Here is a 23,256-nt window from a genome sequence, read left to right as displayed (position 1 = left end):
ATGCGATTTCTTTCTGTGTGGTTATGTGAAAGATTCAGTGTTTAAACCTCCTCTACCAAGAAACGTGCCAGAACTGCGAGCTCGCATCAACGATGCTTTCTAACTCATCGATGGGGACATGCTGCGCCGAGTGTGGGAGGAACTTGATTATCGGCTTGATGTCTGCCGAATCACTAAAGGGGCACATTCGAACATTTGTGAATGCCTAAAAAAAACTTTTTGAGTTTTTGTATGTGTGTGCAAAGCATTGTGAAAATATCTCAAATAATAAAGTTATTGTAGAACTGTGAAATCGCTTCAATCATTTGTAATAACCCCGTATATAGTTGTGGCAATACCGGCCATGACCTTTTTCTTCTGTGCGGATGCACACACATTCCTCGAAATCTTACGGGACTTGGTTAGAATGCCTTCCACGAGTCATGAGTGTGTTGGGGTGGGACGCTACGTACGTAGTGTGTGGACGTACAAGGTGAGAATGTGGGTCTCACAGGGAGCGTGCAAGGGACAAGTCCCTGCAGTCGCGCTGTCCTCTGTGCCCTCGCTGGCTCAGATGGATCACACACCGTCTGACTTGTGCCGCGACCAGCGAGTGCTGGCTACTGACCCAGCGCATGCTGGCATTGCTCTTGCGGCGATTGCCGGACTCTATGTCCCCGGATGATATATTGCGCTCCGATGGCGTATACTTTCCATCAACCGGGACGAACGCCGTTAGATGGCTAAAAGGCATGGCCCTTTACTACATATTTTGCGGAGCTCCCAAAGGCCCACTCGACTTTTGGTCCCTATTGATGACGACACGTGCAGCTTTCAGCCGCCACCCGAAGTACAGAACCCGTTTCGCAAATTATTTAGTTTCATTATTTACGGATCCTCCTGCTCACTGGGGCGTTCCGGGTGTGAGACGCTGAAAATGAAGAAGAGTCCTCGAGCGTATTGATCCTCTACGGACGGATTATGGGGGAACCCCTCCCAACAGACGAGAAGACGACTCGGACGCTCAACTACGGCGGTTGTTAGGGTCCTTTTTGTAATGAAACCAAAATAAATCCATAAATACAAAAAAATTAAATATGTTATAAAAAATTTTAAAATAAAGAAAAAATTAAGGAAATTAGGATGCATATTCTCACAGGATGGCAACATAGTGAAAGAACTGGAAGCGAGATGTAGCAAAGCTAATGCAGTGAGCGCTCAGCTACGATCTACTCTCTTCTGCAAGAAGGAAGTCAGTACCAAGACTAAGCTATCTGTGCACGGTTCAATCTTTTGACCAACTTTGTTGTATGGGAGCGAAAGCTGGGTGGATTCAGTTTACCTTATCAACAAGGTTGAGGTTACGGATATGAAAGTAGCTAGGATGATTGCAGGTACTAGTAGATGGGAACAATGGCAGGAGGGTGTCCACAATGAGGAAATCAAAGAAAAACTGGGAATGAACTCTCTAGATGTAGCAGTCAGGGCGAACAGGCTTAGATGGTGGGGTCATGTTACACGCATGGGAGAAGCAAGGTTACCCAAGAGACTCATGGATTCAGCAGTAGAGGGTAGGAGGAGTCGGGGCAGACCGAGAAGAACGTACCGGGATTCGGTTAAGAATGATTTTGAAGTAATAGGTTTAACATCAGAAGAGGCACCAATGTTAGCACTGAATAGGGGATCATGGTGGAACTGTATAAGGGGGGCTAAGCTCCAGACTGAACGCTGAAAGGCATAATCAGTCTTAAATGATGATATGATGATGATGATGATTAAAGAAATAAATAAATAAAACAGCATAGACCAACCCACTACATCCTCTTCCTGATCGTTCGATCCTCGTTGCTTGGGCCTGGCGGTGGTGATGGCCAGACTTCGGGTGTCGAACCCTGCCCTACCCGTCATCTTGCCCTTGCAGCGGTTCCTTATATACAGGGTGAGTCACCTAACATTACCGCTGGATATATTTCGTAAACCACATCAAATACTGACGAATCGATTCCACAGACCGAACGTGAGGAGAGGGGCTAGTGTAATTGGTTAATACAAACCATACAAAAATGCACGGAAGTATGTTTTTTAACACAAACCTACTTTTTTTAAATGGAACCCCGTTAGTTTTGTTAGCACTTCTGAACATATAAACAAATACGTTATCAGTGCCGTTTGTTGCATTGTAAAATGTTAATTACATCCGGAGATATTGTAACCTAAAGTTGACGCTTGAGTACCAATCCTCTGCTGTTCGATCGTGTGTATCGGAGAGCACCTAATTACGTAGGGATCCAAAGGGAACGGTGATGGACCTTAGGTACAGAAGAGACTGGAACAGCACATTACGTCCACATGCTAACACCTTTTTATTGGTCTTTTTCACTGACGCACATGTACATTACCATGAGGGGTGAGGTACACCTACACACGTGGTTTCCGTTTTCAATTACGGAGTGGAATAGAGTGTGTTCCGACATGTCAGGCCAATAGGTGTTCAATGTGGTGGCTATCATTTGCTGCACACAATTGCAATCTCTGGCGTAATGAATGTCGTACACGCCGCAGTACATCTGGTGTAATGTCGCCGCAGGCTGCCACAATACGTTGTTTCATATCCTCTGGGGTTGTAGGCACATCACAGTACACACGGTACCACATTGAACATCTATTGGCCTGGCATGTCAGGACACACTCTATTCCACTCCGTAATTGAAAGCGGAAACCACGTGTGTACGTGTACCTCACCCCTCATGGTAATGTACATGTGCGTCAGTGAAAAAGACCAATAAAAAGGTGTTACCATGTGGACGTAATGTGCTGTTCCAGTCTCTTCTGTACCTAAGGTCCATCACCGTTCCCTTTGGATCCCCACGTAATTCGGTGCTCTCCGATACACACGATCGAACAGCGGAGTGGTACTCAAGCGTCAACTTTAGGTTACAATATCTCCGGATGTAATTAACATTTTACAATGCAACAAACGCCACGGATTACGTATTTGTTTATATGTTCAGATGAGCTAACAAAACTAACGGGGTTCCATTTAAAAAAACGTAGGTTTGTGTTAAAAAATATACTTCCGTGCATTTTTGTATGGTTTGTATTAAACAATTACACTAGCCCCTCTCCTCACGTTCGGTCTATGGAATCGGTTCGTCAGTATTTGATTTGGTTTACGAAATATATCCAGCGGTAACGTTAGGTGACTCACCCTGTATAAACACTCCTGGAAATGGAAAAAAGAACACATTGACACCGGTGTGTCAGACCCACCATACTTGCTCCGGACACTGCGAGAGGGCTGTACAAGCAATGATCACACGCACGGCACAGCGGACACACCAGGAACCGCGGTGTTGGCCGTCGAATGGCGCTAGCTGCGCAGCATTTGTGCACCGCCGCCGTCAGTGTCAGCCAGTTTGCCGTGGCATACGGAGCTCCATCGCAGTCTTTAACACTGGTAGCATGCCGCGACAGCGTGGACGTGAACCGTATGTGCAGTTGACGGACTTTGAGCGAGGGCGTATAGTGGGCATGCGGGAGGCCGGGTGGACGTACCGCCGAATTGCTCAACACGTGGGGCGTGAGGTCTCCACAGTACATCGATGTTGTCGCCAGTGGTCGGCAGAAGGTGCACGTGCCCGTCGACCTGGGACCGGACCGCAGCGACGCACGGATGCACGCCAAGACCGTAGGATCCTACGCAGTGCCGTAGGGGACCGCACCGCCACTTCCCAGCAAATTAGGGACACTGTTGCTCCTGGGGTATCGGCGAGGACCATTCGCAACCGTCTCCATGAAGCTGGGCTACGGTCCCGCACACCGTTAGGCCGTCTTCCGCTCACGCCCCAACATCGTGCAGCCCGCCTCCAGTGGTGTCGCGACAGGCGTGAATGGAGGGACGAATGGAGACGTGTCGTCTTCAGCGATGAGAGTCGCTTCTGCCTCGGTGCCAATCATGGTCGTATGCGTGTTTGGCGCCGTGCAGGTGAGCGCCACAATCAGGACTGCATACGACCGAGGCACACAGGGCCAACACCCGGCATCATGGTGTGGGGAGCGATCTCCTACACTGGCCGTACACCACTGGTGATCGTCGAGGGGACACTGAATAGTGCACGGTACATCCAAACCGTCATCGAACCCATCGTTCTACCATTCCTAGACCGGCAAGGGAACTTGCTGTTCCAACAGGACAATGCACGTCCGCATGTATCCCGTGCCACCCAACGTGCTCTAGAAGGTGTAAGTCAACTACCCTGGCCAGCAAGATCTCCGGATCTGTCCCCCATTGAGCATGTTTGGGACTGGATGAAGCGTCGTCTCACGCGGTCTGCACGTCCAGCACGAACTCTGGTCCAACTGAGGCGCCAGGTGGAAATGGCATGGCAAGCCGTTCCACTGGACTACATCCAGCATCTCTACGATCGTCTCCATGGGAGAATAGCAGCCTGCATTGCTGCGAAAGGTGGATATACACTGTACTAGTGCCGACATTGTGCATGCTCTGTTGCCTGTGTCTATGTGCCTGTGGTTCTGTCAGTGTGATCATGTGATGTATCTGACCCCAGGAATGTGTCAATAAAGTTTCTCCTTCCTGGGACAATGAATTCACGGTGTTCTTATTTCAATTTCCAGGAGTGATGATGATGTTTGGTTTGTGGGGCGCTCAACTGCGTGGTTATCAGCGCCCGAATTTCCAGGAGTGTATGCAGGATGTCCCAGCTATCGTGTCCGCCCAAAATATCTCTGGAACAATAACAGCTATTGGAAAACGACATTCACCGGTATCAATGTAGGGCTGGGGCCCATGAATGTACATATTTGGAAACATTTTAAAACGAAAGCATATGTGTTTTTTAACACAAACTTATGTTTTTTTTTAATGGACCTCCTATTTTTTTTCTTCAGCAATCCATAGCATGACAAAGCACATACACAATGGCGTTGTTTACATCGCAATTTTCCCATTACATCCGGAGATATTGAGACGCGAAGTTGACGCTTGAAACACCCGACATGCGCTGCTAGCGCACGTCCTGAGGCTCAGGCGTGAACCCCATGCTGCCCGTAATCGAGATGTGATTGACATGTGTAATCACACCTCCATACTTATCAAGAGGGACACTTACTTGTCAGTCACATCGCGATTACGGGCAGCATGGGGTTCACGCCTGAGCCTCAGGACGTGCGCTAGCAGCGCATGTCGGATGTTTCAAGCGTCAAATTCGCGTCTCAATATCTCGGGATGTAATGGGAATATTGCGATGCAGTCAACGCCATTGTGTATGTGCTTTGCCATGCTATGGATCGCTGAAGAAAAAATATAGGAGGTCCATTTAAAAAAAACATAAGTTTGTGTTAAAAAAACACATATGCTTTCGTTTTAGAATGTTTCCAAATATGTACATTCATGGGCCCCAGCCCTGCATTGATACCGGTGAAAGTCATTTTCCAATAGCTGTTATTGTTCCAGAGATATTTTGGGTGGACAAGATAGCTGGGACACCATGTATATAAAAAGCGTCGATGTCTGGTAAGTGGAGAGTCTCTGGTTCGAATCTCTCTTACAGTAAACCTTTTCTTACTTTTATTTAAGGTCTATTTTTTGTCAAGTAGAAATTATAATAAACAAATATTGAATTAAAATTATCTAAAAAAAAAAGATGGATAGAGCATGTGCCATGTAAGCAGGAGATCACAAGTTCGAGTCCCGATCGGGGCACACATTTTCACCTGTCCCCGTCGACATATAGCAACGCCCGTCGGCAGCTGGCAGTAGTAATATGATTCTAATTTTGTTTCAGAACCGTCCACAATGGCAGCTGCCGAAGAGATGCAGGAGGCTGCGGCCGCAGGCAGGGGGGACAGTGAAGAGATGCAGGAGGCTGCGGCCGCAGGCAGGGGGGACAGTGAAGAGATGCAGGAGGCTGCGGCCGCAGGCAGGGGGGACAGTGAAGAGATGCAGGAGGCTGCGGCCGCAGGCAGGGTGGACAGTGAAGAGATGCAGGAGGCTGCGGCCGCAGGCAGGGGGGACAGTGAAGAGATGCAGGAGGCTGCGGCCGCAGGCAGGGGGGACAGTGAAGAGATGCAGGAGGCTGCGGCCGCAGGCAGGGGGGACAGTGAAGAGATGCAGGAGGCTGCGGCCGCAGGCAGGGGGGACAGTGAAGAGATGCAGGAGGCTGCGGCCGCAGGCAGGGGGGACAGTGAAGAGATGCAGGAGGCTGCGGCCACAGGCAGGGGGGACAGTGAAGAGATGCAGGAGGCTGCGGCCGCAGGCAGGGGGGACAGTGAAGAGATGCAGGAGGCTGCGGCTGCAGGCAGGGGGGACAGTGAAGAGATGCAGGAGGCTGCGGCCGCAGGCAGGGGGGACAGTGAAGAGATGCAGGAGGCTGCGGCCGCAGGCAGGGGGGACAGTGAAGAGATGCAGGAGGCTGCGGCCGCAGGCAGGGGGGACAATGAAGAGATGCAGGAGGCTGCGGCCGCAGGCAGGGGGGACAGTGAGGAGGTGACGCCGGTGGCGGGCGACACGCGTCTCCAGGCAGGCGGGAGCCCCGTGTTCGCCGCCACGTTCCAGCACGACACACTGGAGGCCAGCGGCGGAGAGGTCACGGTCCACGGCGTGGAGGGTCCAGCACTCCGGGAGCTGCCGGCCTACGTGTATTCCCTCCGGGCCCCCCGGCTGTCCGGTACGGCCGCCCTACTGGCAGCTGCGGACACCTACTGTGTCCCGGGGCTGAAGGGAGACTGTCAGCGGCAGCTGGCCGCTCAGCTGACAGTGGAGAACGCGGCAGCCACGGCGGTGCTGGCAGTCGGGCACTCGTGTCTCAGCCTCACAGAGGCCGCTGTCGCCTTCATAAAGGCCAACTGGCAGGTGTTAGCCACACAGGGCTGGGCCGATGCAGTCCTCAACCACCCTGACGAAGTGGTCGAAGTGAGTCGGCTGCTCGGTGAGCCGTCGACAGAATACAGGTAAGCACGGCGTGACATGAAACTTCCTGGCAGACTAAAACTGTGTGCCGGACCGAGACTCGAACTCGGGCAAGTGCTCTACCGACTGAGCTACGCAAGCACGACTCACGCCCGGTACTCACAGCTTTACTTCTGCCAGTACCTCGTCTCCTACCTTCCAAACTTTACAGAAGCTCTCCTGCGAGGTACTGGCAGAACTAGCACTCCTGGAAGAAAGGATATTGCGGAGATACGGCTTAGCCACAGCCTGGGGTATGTTCCTGGAATGAGACGCTTTCTTTCGGGAGTGCTAGTTCTGCAAGGTTCGCAGGAGAGCCTCTGTAAAGTTTGGAAGTTAGGAGACGAGGAACTGTCAGAAGTAAAGATGTGAGGATGGGGTGTGAGTCGTGCTTGGGTAACTCAGTCGGTAGAGCACTTGCCTACGAAAGGCAAAGGTCCCGAGTTCGAGTCTCGGTCCTGCACACAGTTTTAATCTACCAGGAAGTTTCATATCAGCACACACTCCGCTGCAGAGTGAAAATCTCATCCTGGAAACATCCCCCAGGCTGTGGCTAAGCCATGTCTCGGCAATATCCTTTCTTTTAGGAGTGCTAGTTCTGCAATGTTCGCAGGAGAGCTTCTGTAAAGTCTGGAAGGTAGGAGACTAGGTACTGGCAGAAGTAAAGCTGTGACGATGGGGCGTGAGTCGTGCTTGGGTAGCTCAGTCGGTAGAGCACTTGCCCGCGAAAGGCAAACGTCCCGAGTTCGAATCTCGGTCCTGCACACAGTTTTAATCTACCAGGAAGTTTCATATCAGCACACACTCCGCTGCAGTGTGAAAATCTCATTATGACAGCATAATATCCTCACCTGTTTTTCCCACTCCTACATTTGTATGTGTGTATTTTTTTAGGAAACGTGTGTGTGTGTGTGTGTGTGTGTGTGTGTGTGTGTGTGTGTGTGTGTGTGTGTGTGTTTTATTGTAAATACAAACCCGCGAATGTGAACTGACAGCCTAAATGTGCCGTTAAATCAGAGCCACTTCACTTGCACGAAACTGAAGAGAATTCTGTGTTTCTGAAAACGGGTCTTATTCATAAGCAAATAAATAAGCAAACCAATAGTTTCACGCTCAGGAGACATGATCAGTGCGAACTGTTCAAGAAAAAAAACGTAACTGTATAAAAAAAGTAATGTCGACCTGTATAACACTGCAACCTGAAACACACGAAAATTTCTCCACTGACATACGGCTCTGGTAAAACAAAGAAACTGACAGAACCTACATTACGCAAAGGAAACGAAACAATCACATATTATGAATCTCACCTGCAAAATAAAGTACTGGCAGAAACAGCAACACAGCGAGACTCAGCAACAACTGAAAAAATCCTGCTTAAAACTAACTGTAGTTGGTGCAGGGAAATTGGGTTGATAATCTTGACAGAGTGAGCCAATGAAACACATGACTTAACAATGAAATGAATACCCCTAGCTCCATACAGGCGTTGATATGTCAACGGGTGCAGTTGAAAATGTGTTCCCCGTAGGGACTCGAACCCAGGATCCCCTGCTTACATGGCAGACGCTCTATCCATCTGAGCCACCGAAGACACAGAGGATAGTGCGACTGCGGGGACTTATCTCTGGCACGCCTCCCGTGAGACCCACATTCCCAACTTATCGTCCCGCACTATATTCATAGTGCCCCTGCCCATTATACTCATTACTCGCGGCTTTTCTGCCGATTCCCGTAAGAGTTCGGGCACTGTTTGTGCATCCGCACAGAAGAAGATGGTCAAATGGCCTGTGAGCCTTAACTATATATATATATAACTATATATAACTATATATATATATATGACTTAACCTTTAAGTACAGAAATTTCAGTTAGGAGGGAACCTGTCAAAGAAACCAGTTATAACCTCTAATATGAAAATTCATTTACTAACTTCCATGGTACCGTAAATTAAGTCAGAATATCAATCAATAGAATAATTATCAAAAACTAGACTGTGACGATGGGGAAGTGGACCAACAACACAAGCCTAGAAAAATAAAAATAAACCTTTTATCTCATCAAATAGTACCTTGTTCTTCGTTTCAAAACATTTTTTTATGTCCGTATGCTATCCAGCCTTTGTTCTGAGTCATCATTCCTCCTCGTAATAAATCACCAGTTCACTCAGGTCCAAAAGTGTGTCCATGCATTACACTGCACACTCGACGAACCCCGCAGCTATCCACTACTGACTTTCAAAGATTCTACGACTCCACTGTGCTGCCATCACAGACACAGATACCGTTGCCTAACAACTACTTCTCTGACCATATTTCTTCAAACACAACATTTTCCTTTACAAATATTAACACATTCAATAACGCCATCAAAAAATAGCCACCTTGCACCATTCTCCAAGGTAATTAGAGGAAACCGTAATTTTACGTAAGAAAATAAGACTGAAAATTAGATTTACTAGAACAACTTCAAATCTATAAACATCCTGTCAGAGAGACGGTAACATTTTGAACTAGCAGTTGTAATACGCGAGTGAGCACTCCCTTGCTGGCTTTAAAATACCGCTCGCGGACACGCAAGGCGTGTTTACCGATCTCCGCTAACATCGGCGAATGTGCGCCGCTATCTTCAAAATATTTTTTTCTCTATTGTTGAGCTACTGACATTTCATATCACTGGGTTTCGTTTTTCATGGCTTTTTCATCACATGTTCCTACAGTTGGCATTCCGAAAAGAAAAACTGAATTAGTACAGTTAAGCAGAAGATTCTCATTTTTTTTATGTTGTACCTTTATCCATTTTATTCTTTCCTCCACTTTTCCGAAACAGAAGCAATTTTTTCTAATAGAATTCTTATCTTCTACACATTACATTTACGTGCAGTCTCACTCTGCTGCATACATGTTTCACAGATAATTTTGTATTTAATGCATACCTCTAAGAGTACTGCTTATCACTAGTCTTCTATAAGAGAACGTCATTTTGCTTTAATGTAAAATTCCGTTAATTGCTACCAGCAAGACGCAGTATATACCGCCTGCTGTATCCCAATTTTTCCTTATTGCTTAAGCTTCCGTAGTGTTAAGCGCAAGTTTCTCTTTTTAGTGACGTTGTCTTTGCTCCTTACCCATGTATTTGTAACAGTGGTGCTTTGTAAATAGAACTCTCTTCCGCACGCTGAATTTACATACAGTACTACTCTGTCAGCAAATGTGTTAGAGATTTTATGCGTAATGTATATCAGTAAATTTATCGCTTGTTAGTAGCCTGGTAGTGGAAATTTTCATTCTTACTTTAATGTAAAATGCTGTTACTGAACGCAATCCAAACGTACTTCTTACGCTCATGTATTTAGCACCCTCCGCATCCCAAATTTTCCTCATCGATTGAGCCTGTACTTGTGAGCAGTTGACCTTTCTCTGACATGCTGAATACTTAGGTTACCAAATATTTCATCCTTTGGACTCACGTTATAATTTTATATAGACAAGAGCCTTTACCAATGGGCGAATACATTTGTGCATTTATTCTGACATACGCTGAATTTATTCTGGCTGCTGTCCCTAAGCCATGGTATGTGATGTTTCTCGTTTTCACATCAATTATGTATTAGGCAATAGCCGCTCAGCTTCAGCTAATGTAATTTACTACCCTGTGGTGTAACTATTGAGTACACTTACCTTACAAATATTTCGTGATTATTGATTTTTGTTAGATATGTAAAAATAGTTTGTAACCGTTTGTATACGTTTATAGGACCAACTTATTCTGAAGAAGATTTTTTAGAAATATCGTAACCTGGACCAAGGGCTAAATAAACCTTTGGTTTGGAACTCGGTGGCTGATTTTTTTCCCACCTCTTCTATTCTTAATGATGTACATCAGATTCTTGTTGTTACTGATGACGTAAGATCATTCTCTGCCCAATATTTCGCACCCTTTTGGTGCATTCTTCACACCCTGCCCTCCCAAACTTAAATTGATTTACTTTTAAAATGCTACAAACGCGTAAAATTTCAATAATAATAAAAATAAAATATTTAACTGTTCCAGTATAAGCACAATTTCACATCATACATTAATACAATGCTTTTTTGTTGTATGCTTTACATCAATTCCTCTTAGAATTCAGCATTCACGCCGCCTGTATGCACATTAATAGGAAGCTCAGAAAACAGCTTACACTCCACAATATCATAAATTGCAAACGTTCTTCATCACACACACACACCACCACCACCACCACCACCACCACCATTATGTCGTAGGTATGGTAGAAGACCGAAAAAGTAAATGTAATTGGCTACACTAGATTTAGTCGTGGTCAGTGAAGTGAAGCATCACGTGCGGAAAGTTTAGTGACAGGACGAGTATATGACAACATCGAACAGCTAACTTCGTATATAAAAAGCGATGAATATATAATAATCACGCGGTATTGGAATGCTGTAGTAAGGGAAAGTTTGAACACAGAGTAACGAAACAATATGGGGTCGCGGGAATGAGAGAGGAGCAAGCGTGCTAGAATTCCGCGTTATATTTCCGCTAGTAACAAGAAATGCACTGCTCAGGAATAAAATCAGAAGCCTTTTCCACCTCGCCATCTCAGGGTGTGGATCACCCCCGTCGCACTGGCGTCGTTTGGCGTAGCAACCAGTCACAGCAACGACACACAGTATGCATACCAGATTCTCCACCCGCTGTAGATGATGTTTCTGGCTGTTGCAGCAACAGATTTAGACTGCCGAATTCCCCTCCTGAATTTCTGGGACGGTGAGTGTTCAGTCTCTTTACTGTAGCGTGTGATTTGTACCCACCGTCCTTAGTTATTTGTCGCATGTATTCCAATCTCTATCTTGTTGTTGTTCTCGTTAACATCTCCCTGTCGTACCATTCCATTGCAATCTCTCTCTCCCTATTGTGTTTGTCCTTCATTCCATTGAAATCTCCGTCTTTCCCTGTTGTTTTTACCCTCCACAGCTCCCTGAAGTACCATACAATTCCAATCTGTCTTCCCCTGTTTATTATCCTTTACAGCTTTCTGTAGTACAGTGCAAGTTATTCGCTGATGTCTTTGCACAAGTCCTATCATCCTATTCTTTTTTCATGTCACTGTTTTCCACACATTGCTGTTCTCAGCTATTCTGCAGAGAACTTACAGTTCCTCTCTTACGAATTCACCTAATTTTCAAAGTCCTTCTATAGCACCCCATTTTGAATGCACTCATTCTCTTCTTTCCATGTTTTCCCCACAATTCGTGATTCATTTTCATGCAATACTGTGTTCCAAACGAACATTCTCAGATATTTCTTCCCCAAATTAAGACTTAGAGGCCTTGTTTTTCGATGAATGCCCTATTTTCCTGTGCTACATTACTGTTTGTAACAACTTCGCTTCGTCTCTTATGTCTGTTTGCTTCCAGTGTAGTAGAATCCCCTCAGTTCGTCTACTTTGTGGCCCCTAATTTTAATGTTAAATTTGCCACCAATGTTATTTCTCCTACTGCCAATACTTCACTTTTCCTTTCGTTTATAAATCCTAATCCTGTACTCATTAAAGTGTTCATTCCACTTAACAGCTCTTATAATTCTTTCGCTCTTTCGTGGTACACAGCAATGGCATCAGCGAATCGTATCAGCGGAAACCTTTCCCTTAGGATTTTAATTCCATTCCTGGAACTTTCTTCTGTTCCACCATCGATCTTTGATGTTCACTTTAAACAACTGGGAAGAACCACTGCATCCCTGTCCTGCACTTTTTTAATCACGGTACTTCTTTCTTCCGTTCTTATTTTTCCCTGTTCATTATAGTGCATACAATATTGTATACTGCCTGACTTTCCATATATCTTATAATTAGGTTTTTTTTTGAGAATGTCATATGTGTTGCACCATTTTACATTCTCAAATGCTTTTTAAATGTCGACAAATAAAATGAAGGTTCCTTGCTTTTTAACTCTTGCCTCCATGTCGTATCTACCTCTCTGGGTGTTTTACCATTCCTAAACCCAAACTAGTTATCCTCTACTAGATTTTTAGCTTTCTTGTCCATTCTTCTGTATATTGTTGTCAGTAATTCCTATACATGAGCTGTTTAGCTCATTGTGCCAAACATGTCGCTTCTGGAGCGTCTGGATGATATTTTGCTGAAAGTTATGTTTCCTATTCGTCTTCCATTTCTCCGTCTATCATGTCATCCAATAGTTCCTCCCCCTCATAGAGGTGTCCAGTGTACTATTTCCATCCATCCTTTCTCTTCTCTGCGTATACTAATGGAATTCCTTTCTATTATTAGTTTGTTGAAACTCTCACTTTTAATTTCACGAAAGGTTGTTTCGAGTTTGCTTTGTGCTGAAACTGCCCTTCCTACTCATTTTTCGATTTCATCTAATTTTTCCTTCATCTATTTTGCTTTATTTGTCGTGATCTACCTATAGATTTCATTCCTTAGCGAGCTATACCACTGTTTTCTTGTCTTTTCGTGAATATTGTTATATTTTCTTATTTTGTCAATCAATTTCAGTGGACTTCACATTCGCCAGCATTTCTTCAGTTCCTTTTCTCGTATCTGCCGTCCCCTGTGATTTCTCCTTTTAGAGAAGTCCACTCTTGTTCGATTGAATTTCTAGTTTCGGTATTCGTTGTCGCATTATCTTAAGTTTCATTGAACTTCCGATTCGCGTTTTACTCCTCACTACTGTAGAGTCCCATTCATTTGCAAACTGAATCCTCTTGACGGTTTCGTTAAGCTTCAGTTCACTCATTATCACAATAAAAATGTCATCAGAGTCTACATCTCCTCCCACATATTCCTCACAATTCAGTATCTGATTTCAGAATCTGTCTGGCCATGATGTAATCCAACAGGTATTCTCCTCCATCTCCAGGCCTTTGCCAAGTATACCTCCAACTCTACGAACAGCCCAAAACACTGAGGCACTGAACAGCTCATATGGATGTCCCAGTGTAGAGAAAGTAAACTTCCGGTACCTGCACCATCCTGAAAATCTGTTGGAATGGAGCAGTGAGGGGGTCTCGCACACCGACTGGTGTGGCGAGAATGAGCTGCTAATTTTAATTAGTAGTTAGTAATTAGCAGAGTAGGTCCCAGAAAATGCACTTCAGTGATGAGAGTATGTGGTAAGTTATTATAATTAAATTTCACTGATGGTTACCATTGCTGTTACTGTCCAATATCATTATGACACACAAAAAGAAAATGGCGTATGGCATCGTTGGCCAGTTTACCCCCTCAAGGGAATTTCGGCCGCCAAGTGCAAGTCTTATTTCATTCGACGCCACATTGGGCGACTTGCGCACCGGTGATGAGGATGAAATGATAACAGAACAGCCAGTCCACGAGTGGAGAAAATCTCCAACCCGGCCAAGAATCGAACCCGGGCCCACTTAAGTTACGTTGTGCAAGACGCGACAGTTGGCTGCGACTGCGACGCTGCCCCCTCCTCTCTTCCCACCCTGGCAGACGGCGGCACGGCCGCAAGACGACTGGAGTCGTCGCCGTTTCCCAAGCTGCGGCCGGCGGCGGCGGATTCAAATACATAAGAAAAATAAGAATTCCGATTTTCTTGCTGTAAAAAATACTGTATGTTAATGCAACAAAGTTACATCGGCTCCCAGAGTTAGTTTTTCGATACAGATTCTCCTTTTACTTTAAAAAATTGAAAAGTATCTCTTCCGGTTTTGCGTGTTTTTTTCGCTGTATATTACTTCTCTATCAATTGTGAGGAAAGTAAAAGGCACAAAAAATTGATGTTTGCGTATCTTACAGTTTCACATCACAGCTTGATAACGAGGTGTCTATTTTTCCGATATTCGTCACAGTTATCCCGATACTTAATTTACAAGTAACCTACTGCATAAAATTTGAATTGTGTACAGTGAAAAATGTGGTCGCTGGCTACTTTACGTATGGTTTACGTTAGGTCATACATCGTTGCCGATGAAAAGAAGCTAACATATTGAAATTATTTTTAAAGTTGAGATCAGAATGATATCGAACTCCGTTACCGAGTTTGGGCTCATATATCTCCGGGAGCGTCGCGACTAGCCGCCAGTTCTGTCGACGCGCAACGAGAATCGTGTGGTCATCACACGATAGAGAATGCATTTGTTTTGTTTCGCTGACACATTTGGACCTAATGAAACCATTTTATGTCATATTTATCCGGTATGAGTTACTAATATTTCTCCATATGCTCTTGACAATTTCATTTAAAATGCCACGAAATGTAGGTTTCTTAAACCCAAGTGATCAAGCAGAACCCATTTTCGTGGTTTTGCTGAGGCATCTGAACCTGTTCCAAGCTTTCTTTCTCGTTTATTTCTCTGATACGAGTCCCGAATATTCCTCCATCTGTTTTTGCACATTTCACCTAAAATTCCAATGAAAGATAAGTTTATTAACAATAACCGCACGCTTGCGTCATTGCATTGTTTCAAGTTCCTGACAACAAGATAGGGTTACACCTTAAACATCTCTAGAATTTTCATCCTGAACGTCTACAGTATACACTGGCAGAAATGTGGAAGAAATAATGTCCGTGCTTGTTCACAAAATTTCCCCAAATTATACTTGTCAGTATCTCCCATGCAGAAACTTTTGGAACAAGCTAAGGCAACTTTCATAGCCGACTGAGTCTTTATTCCCATCCAAATGAACTTCCATATACTTATATTCTGACAGCATACATCGTTATGGATGACATGAACATTTAATCTTGCCAAGCTGCACTCAAAAGATGACTCCAGGATTTACAAAAGATGAATTTCAATTGTGAACTGTGTCAGACCAGAAGGGCCTTGTAAAACAGTAGCGCACTTTTGGCACAATTTTTTTGAGCACCATCTTCTACCAATGAATTGAAGCGAATGTGACACATTACTTATTGCAGCATACTGTTTGCGCAATCTGTTGAGAAACGCCTTCCTCAAAAACGAGCATCTATTGATTACAGAAAGCTGTACAACAATCTGGTGGTGGTTTTTCACAACTAGAAGGTATCATCAAGACACCAATCTACCGTTTACTTTCAAAGTGAAGGTATTGTAAAATGTAACTTTCTCGTTGTTCTTTAGATTGTTCATTTTATCGTCACAAAAAAGAGTAATGCGAAAATTGACCTTCAAGTTCATTTTCATCATTCTAATTCTACATCTGCATGGATTATACTGATTTTCATAACAGGCCTGAAAAATTTGCATTAATGGGAAAATATTATATATTTCACTCACCTGCCAGTTTCAACTGTGCACCAATTTCTTCGCAAATTCTGTCTCTGAACATAGTGTCTCTATATTTAGGGTTCTTCAAATCGTAAAGGCAAGGATGTTGCGAGACCAGCTCACAAAGCATCACATCCTGTGGGTGGCTCATTTCAGTTTTCCTCGACTGGCTCGACATCTTTCTGGCAGCCGTACGTCTTTGTGTCGTGCGACTCCCGTCGCAACACTGCTCACTGGTGCAGTGCTGCGGCAGCTGTCGCAACAGCCGCGCGTCGCATCCCAAACTCGAACTGCGCATGCGCCAGCAAGCAACTTCTGACGTCACGTAGCGACCCGTCGCAGTCGCTAGTGTGTGTCGCGTCTTGGACAACGTACCTTTAAATGGGAGGTAAGCACAGTACCACCCATCTAAGCAGGCGAGCTGACACACAAAAATCTCTGTATCTATGAATATAATATGAGTCACAGACGTGGTAGTAGCACTGTGTAGGGGGGTATGAACTGTAATAACGTAGGCTCAGTCATGGGTCTAGTGGGTGGTAGACTTAGATTTATTGGTAGAATACTAGGGAAATGAAATCAGTCTACAAAGGCGATTCCTTGCAATCACTTGTGTAGCCCATCCTACAATATGGCTCAAGTATGCAGGACCCATACTAATACGGCTAACCGGAGGTGTTGAATGTATACAGAGCACGGTAGCATGAAAGGTCACAGGTCTGTTTCATCTATGGGGAAGTGTGAAACTAAATTGGCAGACTGCTGAGGATAGTTTGTCTTTTTCCTGAGCAAACCTACTTACAGAGTTTATAGATCCAGCTTTAAACTATAATACTGAGAATATACTCCAGTCTCTTGTGTACCACTGCAGTAGCGATCTTGAAGAAAAGATTAATCACCACACACACACACACACACACACACACACACACACACACACACACACACTTAAAAATGACTTTTCAAACTCCAAACGTGAACGAAATGGGAAAAACCATAAGTGGTACACTTGGATGTACCCTCTGCCATGCGCTCCACACTGATTTGCAAGGTATACATGTAGATGTAGGTGAAGCATACCAAAGCTTCTGATTCCACATGCTAGGGACTGATTCACTCACAGTTCTATGCTGTTTCAACTGGACTTTTACACAGGTCTGCATTCTGTGGTCTACAATGAAATACCATCATAGTCAGCAGGCCCAGATCTAGGGGGAAAGGGTGGGCAAGCCAGAGAATCTGCCCCAGGCGGCAATTTCATAGGGCGCCAAATTCATAATTTTGAAGAAAAGAAAGCCTTGTTTCACAAACCACCTGGCAGCCAGCTCATGTTGGTCTATCGATTATTTGTATGATTTTAAAACATATCGCTGTTGGTTTTCGAACACATTCTAAGTTGATTTCTGAACGAATAATAAGTTGATTTTTGAATGCGTGCATAGTGTACATGATTCTCTGCCAGGGGAATCCCAGTCGCATACAGAACTAAGAAAACTGTCCCGCATACAAAAGGGGACGGTGCTACACGAGCTGAGCCGAATAAACCCGAACGGTTAAATGCCAGTCGCGGTTTATGTGGGTGACTGACTTACGAATGATCGGCTTTGTTGTAATTACTTGCGAAATCCATAAATTCAGACTACCAGAGTGGAGATGAACGACTAATGGGAATTACAGGTAAGAAATGTTACATATTAATCCTCAGTGTTTCCAAGAAAATGAAATTTTGGAAGAAAATTTTTACCAGGTCGCTACACCACTAAGGGCCGCTTGAACAGTCCCCGGTTAGCGTCCGCTTAAGTTCTGTTCTCGAAATAGCGCGGAAAATACGTTGTACGAACGCGTAATAACACCCAACTGGAGAATAAACGTAGGATAACTGAACTGGTGATTCTGGCAGGATTGGTGAAGTTCACCAGAGAATACGTTTTGATGGTGGTAGCAATAGTTATCGAATTACTGACAAGATTGATTGTCAGAACGAGAAAGGGGAAGAAATGGGGACATCACACACATTATATGGAAGAATATAACGATTCAAAATTAATGTAAAAATTCCGTACAACTACTTTTCAATCTCATGCTTGAGAAACAGGAGCCTTTGAACGAAATGTGAAACTGTTTCCTAACTTAAAAGTTTTTGCCTGTAGTAGTCCTATTAGGCATTTAGTATTTTGGAACAATGTCTTGAAAGGAGGATATAAGACGAACATCAACAAAACCAAAACTACTATAATGGAATATAGTTGAATCAAATCAGGTCATGTTGAGGAACTAGATTAGGAGATGACAGGAGATGACAGATGAGTTTTGCTATTTGGGGAGCAAAATAACTGATAGTCGAAGTACAGAGGATGTAAAATGTAAGCTGGCAATGGCGAGGAAAGTTTTTTTGAAAAAGAGAAATTTTTTAACATTGAGTATAGACTTAAGTGCCAGGAAGTGTTTTCTGAAAGTATTTGTATGGAGTGTAGCCATGATGGAAGTGAAACATGGACGATGAATAGTTTGGAAAGGAAGAGAATGGAAGCTTTCGAAATGCAGTGTTACAGAAGAATGCTGAAGATTAGATAGGTAGATCACATAACTAATGAGGAAGTATTGAATAGAATTGGGAGAAGAGGAATTTGTGGCACAGCTCGACCAGAAGAAGGGATCTGTTAGAAGCACACCTTCTGAAGTATCAAGGGATCACCAATTTAGTATCGGAGGGCAGTGTGGAGGGTAAAAATGGTAGGAAACAGAGATGAATACACTAAGTAGATTTGGATGTAGATTGCAGTAGGCACTGGGAGGTGAAGAAGCTTGCACAGGATAGAGCAGCATGGAGAGCTGCATCAAACTGGTCTCAGAACTGAAGACGACGACGACAACAACAGCAATATTGGTACTTTGTGAACTATATTCTGTCATGATATTTATGTAAAAGAGTTATTTATGTAAATGAGTTGTACAAAAATTACTATTTGTGCCAAAACAGTCTCACGTATTTGGCGTGTATTACAATTGCTGCAATATTTGAAATGTCTATTTCGTTTCATCTAGCATACAGTGCCAAAATATATGTACTCATATCGAGTAACCATATCAGTCTTTCGTACTATTCATATCAACAGCTTTTTTGATTTACCACATAGCAAACCTTTGCCGAAATTTGATGAGGTAATAGATCCTTTCGTAGAAAGGAAAGCATGCCGTGTAAAACTGCAGCAAGATGAGAGAGAGAAAAAGATGTTGGGACCTAAAGATTGAAAAAATGTGTACTGTCTTGCTTGTCTCTCGTCTATACTGCTTATACATTTGCCGTATTTATTTTTGTCACACAAAACAGAGAGTTGTTAGATAATAGGTAACAAAGAGTGCAAATTTCTCTGAAGAGTTCGTATTCTCCCGGTTACAGATAACCTCATCCAGTGTTACTTTTGAATTTTTTAAGGGGGGCACGATATCAAACCTGCCGACAGGGAGCTGGAGAGGCTCCACACGACATTTTAATTTCCACTGTCCTGAATAGATGTCTGATGGATTTCATTATAAAAAATACACGTCTGAACTCCGCTGAGTGAATACAGTGACGTGCGATAGAAGAATGCTGTGTGAAGAGGCGTGGCATTACACTTTGGCATACTTGAGACCAAATAACATATTTTACATTTCCTCGAACATATGTGTTTGATATATAAAAGCTCTTCAGAAAGATGTGCTCTACAAAATGAACATATTTTTTAAAAATTGATTTTTTAATGTTTGACGTCCCGTCTCAAACGCTTGGAGGGGATGGGGGCGATGGCAATTATAAAGTTTCAAGCTTTTGCCCCAGTTCCGAAATATCATAGATCCGGGGCTAATTGCTAGTACCCTGAATCAGACTGGTTTCACGTGAGCCAGTGTACACACCAGAAACAGCCAATGGAGCACAACCTCCACCATGGCCACACCTAGTAAAGCACTCTGGCGATCAGAACAACTTCCAGGTCATAAAACTGTGTACAGTCGTTCATAATTCACGTTTTCAATCTCGTCATTGCATAGAAAAGGATAGGGAATGTAAAATGTAAATCTTCAGAAAGTTGAGATTCATCTTGAGTATATGACACATCTTTGCAGAGATCTATTTTCAGTTGGCAGAGTAGCACCATTATCTGTGTCCATTTAACATTTATCGAAAATAAAGTATCTGGAAGCGAATATTAGGTTGATTAGCTGTAATAACTTCATTGACAGAATAAAAAAAGTACATTGTTCCTGTCCACTTGATGTTTGTAGAAATATTGCCATGTTTTATGTAATAGCGCATGCAAGTCACAGTTTGCGGTATCAGAAAATAGCTGTTATGTGCTAGAGTGATTATAGTGATCTTGTAATACGAAAGTGATACTATGGATTTCTCAGTACTTGCATCAGTGGTATGAGGTAGACGTTGTGTTCACAAAGCTGATGTCTGCTTAGAGGAAGATTAGATATATAATGATAATCTAGCAAAGTGCATGAAGCATAAATTTAGTCTGAGACCGCAAGTTTTGCAGCACCCAGCAGACATGTGGTGCACACAAGAATTTAATTACAGGTTTGTGTTTTGTTTGTTTTCGTGTGTGCGTTTGTTTGTTTCCGTGTGTGCGTTTGTTTGTTTTCGCGCGCGCGCGCGCGCGCGCGTGTGTGTGTGTGTGTGTGTGTGTTTGTTTTCGTGTGTGTGTGTGTGTGTGTGTGTGTGTGTGTGTGTGTGTGTCTGTTTTCGTGTGTGTGTGTTGGTGTTTTTCCTAATGTTTCGACAAATTCATGTTTTGTGTGAAGGAGAAACTTTTTCTATGGCTATGGGGAGGCTATGTTACGAAATTTGGCAATAACTGGACTGAAATCTTTTGGCTCCTTCTAAGGAAAATGTTTAAATACATGGAGAGGTGATTTGTTTGGCGTGTTACCGACAATAGTTTTAGGAGGATTGCTGCACAAACAGATAACTAGTATCTGTAGTATGAAGCGTCTGTTTCAGTAGAGGTCAACGACTGGTTAGCAATAGCACTTTGAGGTCGAATAAATTGACTTCCAGATAACAAGGAGAAGCACAGTTTCTTGAGAGACTGAATAAGGGAATTTTTAATGGAAAAGGGATGAAGACTTTGATCGTAGGGTAGAACAGAATCTCTGTACCTTAATATAAACGGTGTTGGACACTCTTTTCTACTGTCTAAGTTGATTATATCTGCATTCAGAACTGTTCGAGTTTTTTGTGTGTGATGGGTTTCTTCATTAGGTGAGTGTGTTTTTGTAGTAAACTCTGGGAATATTTCTATTTGTTGCAGACGCCTTCCCGGAAAGGAGTGTGACAGGAGGCTGATCGAGGCAGCTAAGGAGGGGGCAGTGGAGGAGCTGAGGGCGCTTCTGGCGGCAGGTGCGAATGTGGAGGCGCGGGACGAGGACATGTGGACTGCCCTGCACTGGGCGGCAGTGAGGGGACACGAGAATGTGGTGAGGTGTCTGGTGGAGGGTGGGGCGGACGTCGAAAGCAGAGACAGCAGGAGGAACACACCCATGCACTGGGCTGCATACCGCGGCCACGCGGCTGTGGTGCGGCTACTGGCCGCCTCCTCTGGTGACTCCAACGCCAGGGACAAGTACCGGTGGACGCCGTTGCACTATGCAGCGAGGCAGGGCCACGCAGAGGTGGCGGCTGTGCTGCTCGATGTGGGTGCCGACAAAGGGGCCTGGGATTATCACGGACACATACCTCTGTACCTAGCCATGCAAAACAGAGAGCAGCAGCTTGCAGATATGCTTTCATGAAGCATGCAGCCCAAAAAATTCTTTTGCTGTAACATTTAGTCACATCTATACATTTAATTTGTATAATTTTTCAGTAAAGAAAGTAAAAAATTAATTCTCCAGTCACTCATTTACATCCACATTTAAGTAGTACATGAAGGTACTCTATTAGCACCGTGTGGCAACTAAGGTTCTGGAAAACGAATTGAAAATACAAGACACTACCTCTGTTCATAAGAAAAAAACTCAAATGCATTTCTATGCTAAGCTTTGCAGACGTCAACAAGTACTGAAAAATAAATACTTCACTGCAAATGAAGATAACTACTGCATGGTGTGTGGTAACTGAAAAGTACAGGCTGTTTCAAAAAGGGCTTTACAACTTTAAAAAACTCATATAAATTTATTGAAAGAAGATGCAGAGCAGAGTTTAGTGTTACTTTGTAGGAGAACACATTAAGTTTTCTTAACCTTAAACTAACATCCCTTTGGAAGTCAATTTCTTCCCAAACTCGCTGTAGCATTGCAGGTGTAACTTGATCAGTGGCGGCCTAAATTTTTGCTCTAAGTCCAGGTAGAGAAGCCAGCACAGGTAGTACAAACACGATAACCTTCATGAATCCCCATAAAAATGTCGAGTGGTATGAGGTCTGGGGGACGTGGTGGGCCATGCATTTGGCGAATCGCGACCAATCCATTGACTTGGAAAGCGGTCACTGAGAAAATCCCGGAGATCAGCCAGGTAGTGGGGTGTTGCACCATCTTATAGGCTTACTAGGAGGATCTTTTGCGGACATGAACGGGAAATAATGGTCGAGCAAATAACGCTCGCCGACTTCGATTATTGAAACCAAAACACACAGCTAGCACTCTCTGGTCCAATGAAGGCGGCCATCTTTAACGCAACTGCCTCTACTGCTCCGTACAGTGCGATTCGGCTCTAGCGAGCTACGAGAGACAAAACTTGATGTATTTCCCTACCAATTGACACTACAATCACCTCTGTAGGTACTATGAATTAATATGAATTTTCAAAGTTGTAGAGACCTTTCTGAAACAGCATGTATATCAGGCTGGCTTATATCCTGCTACAATATGTGATCGAAAGTATCCGGGCACCTGGCTGAAAATGCCTTACAAGTTCGTGGCGCCCTACATCGGTAATACTGGAATTCAGTATGGTGTTGGCCCACCCTTAGCCTTGCCGACAGCTTCCATTCTCGCAGGCATACTTCAATCAGCTGCTGGAAGGTTTCTTGGGGAATGGCAGCCCATTCTTCACGGAGTGCTGCACAGAGGAGAGGTA

At 44.1% G+C, this 23,256-nt stretch overlaps 1 protein-coding gene across 1 annotated transcript in view; it reads left to right on the top strand.

The window, feature by feature from the left end:
- The window catches only part of LOC126108228 (ankyrin homolog), a 228,994-nt gene extending 207,023 nt beyond the window's left edge, over positions 1-21,971 (top strand). The window contains exon 4 of the mRNA XM_049913459.1: positions 21,580-21,971. Coding sequence (XP_049769416.1) covers positions 21,580-21,971 — 392 coding nt within the window. The remainder of the gene's footprint in view (positions 1-21,579) is intronic.
- Positions 21,972-23,256: the final 1,285 nt, after the last annotated feature.

The sequence above is a fragment of the Schistocerca cancellata genome, chromosome 11 (assembly GCF_023864275.1).
Source record: "Schistocerca cancellata isolate TAMUIC-IGC-003103 chromosome 11, iqSchCanc2.1, whole genome shotgun sequence".
In the NCBI taxonomy this organism is placed as follows: domain Eukaryota; kingdom Metazoa; phylum Arthropoda; class Insecta; order Orthoptera; family Acrididae; genus Schistocerca; species Schistocerca cancellata.
Note: the sequence above shows the minus strand (reverse complement) of the source record. Positions and strands in the feature narration are given on the sequence as shown.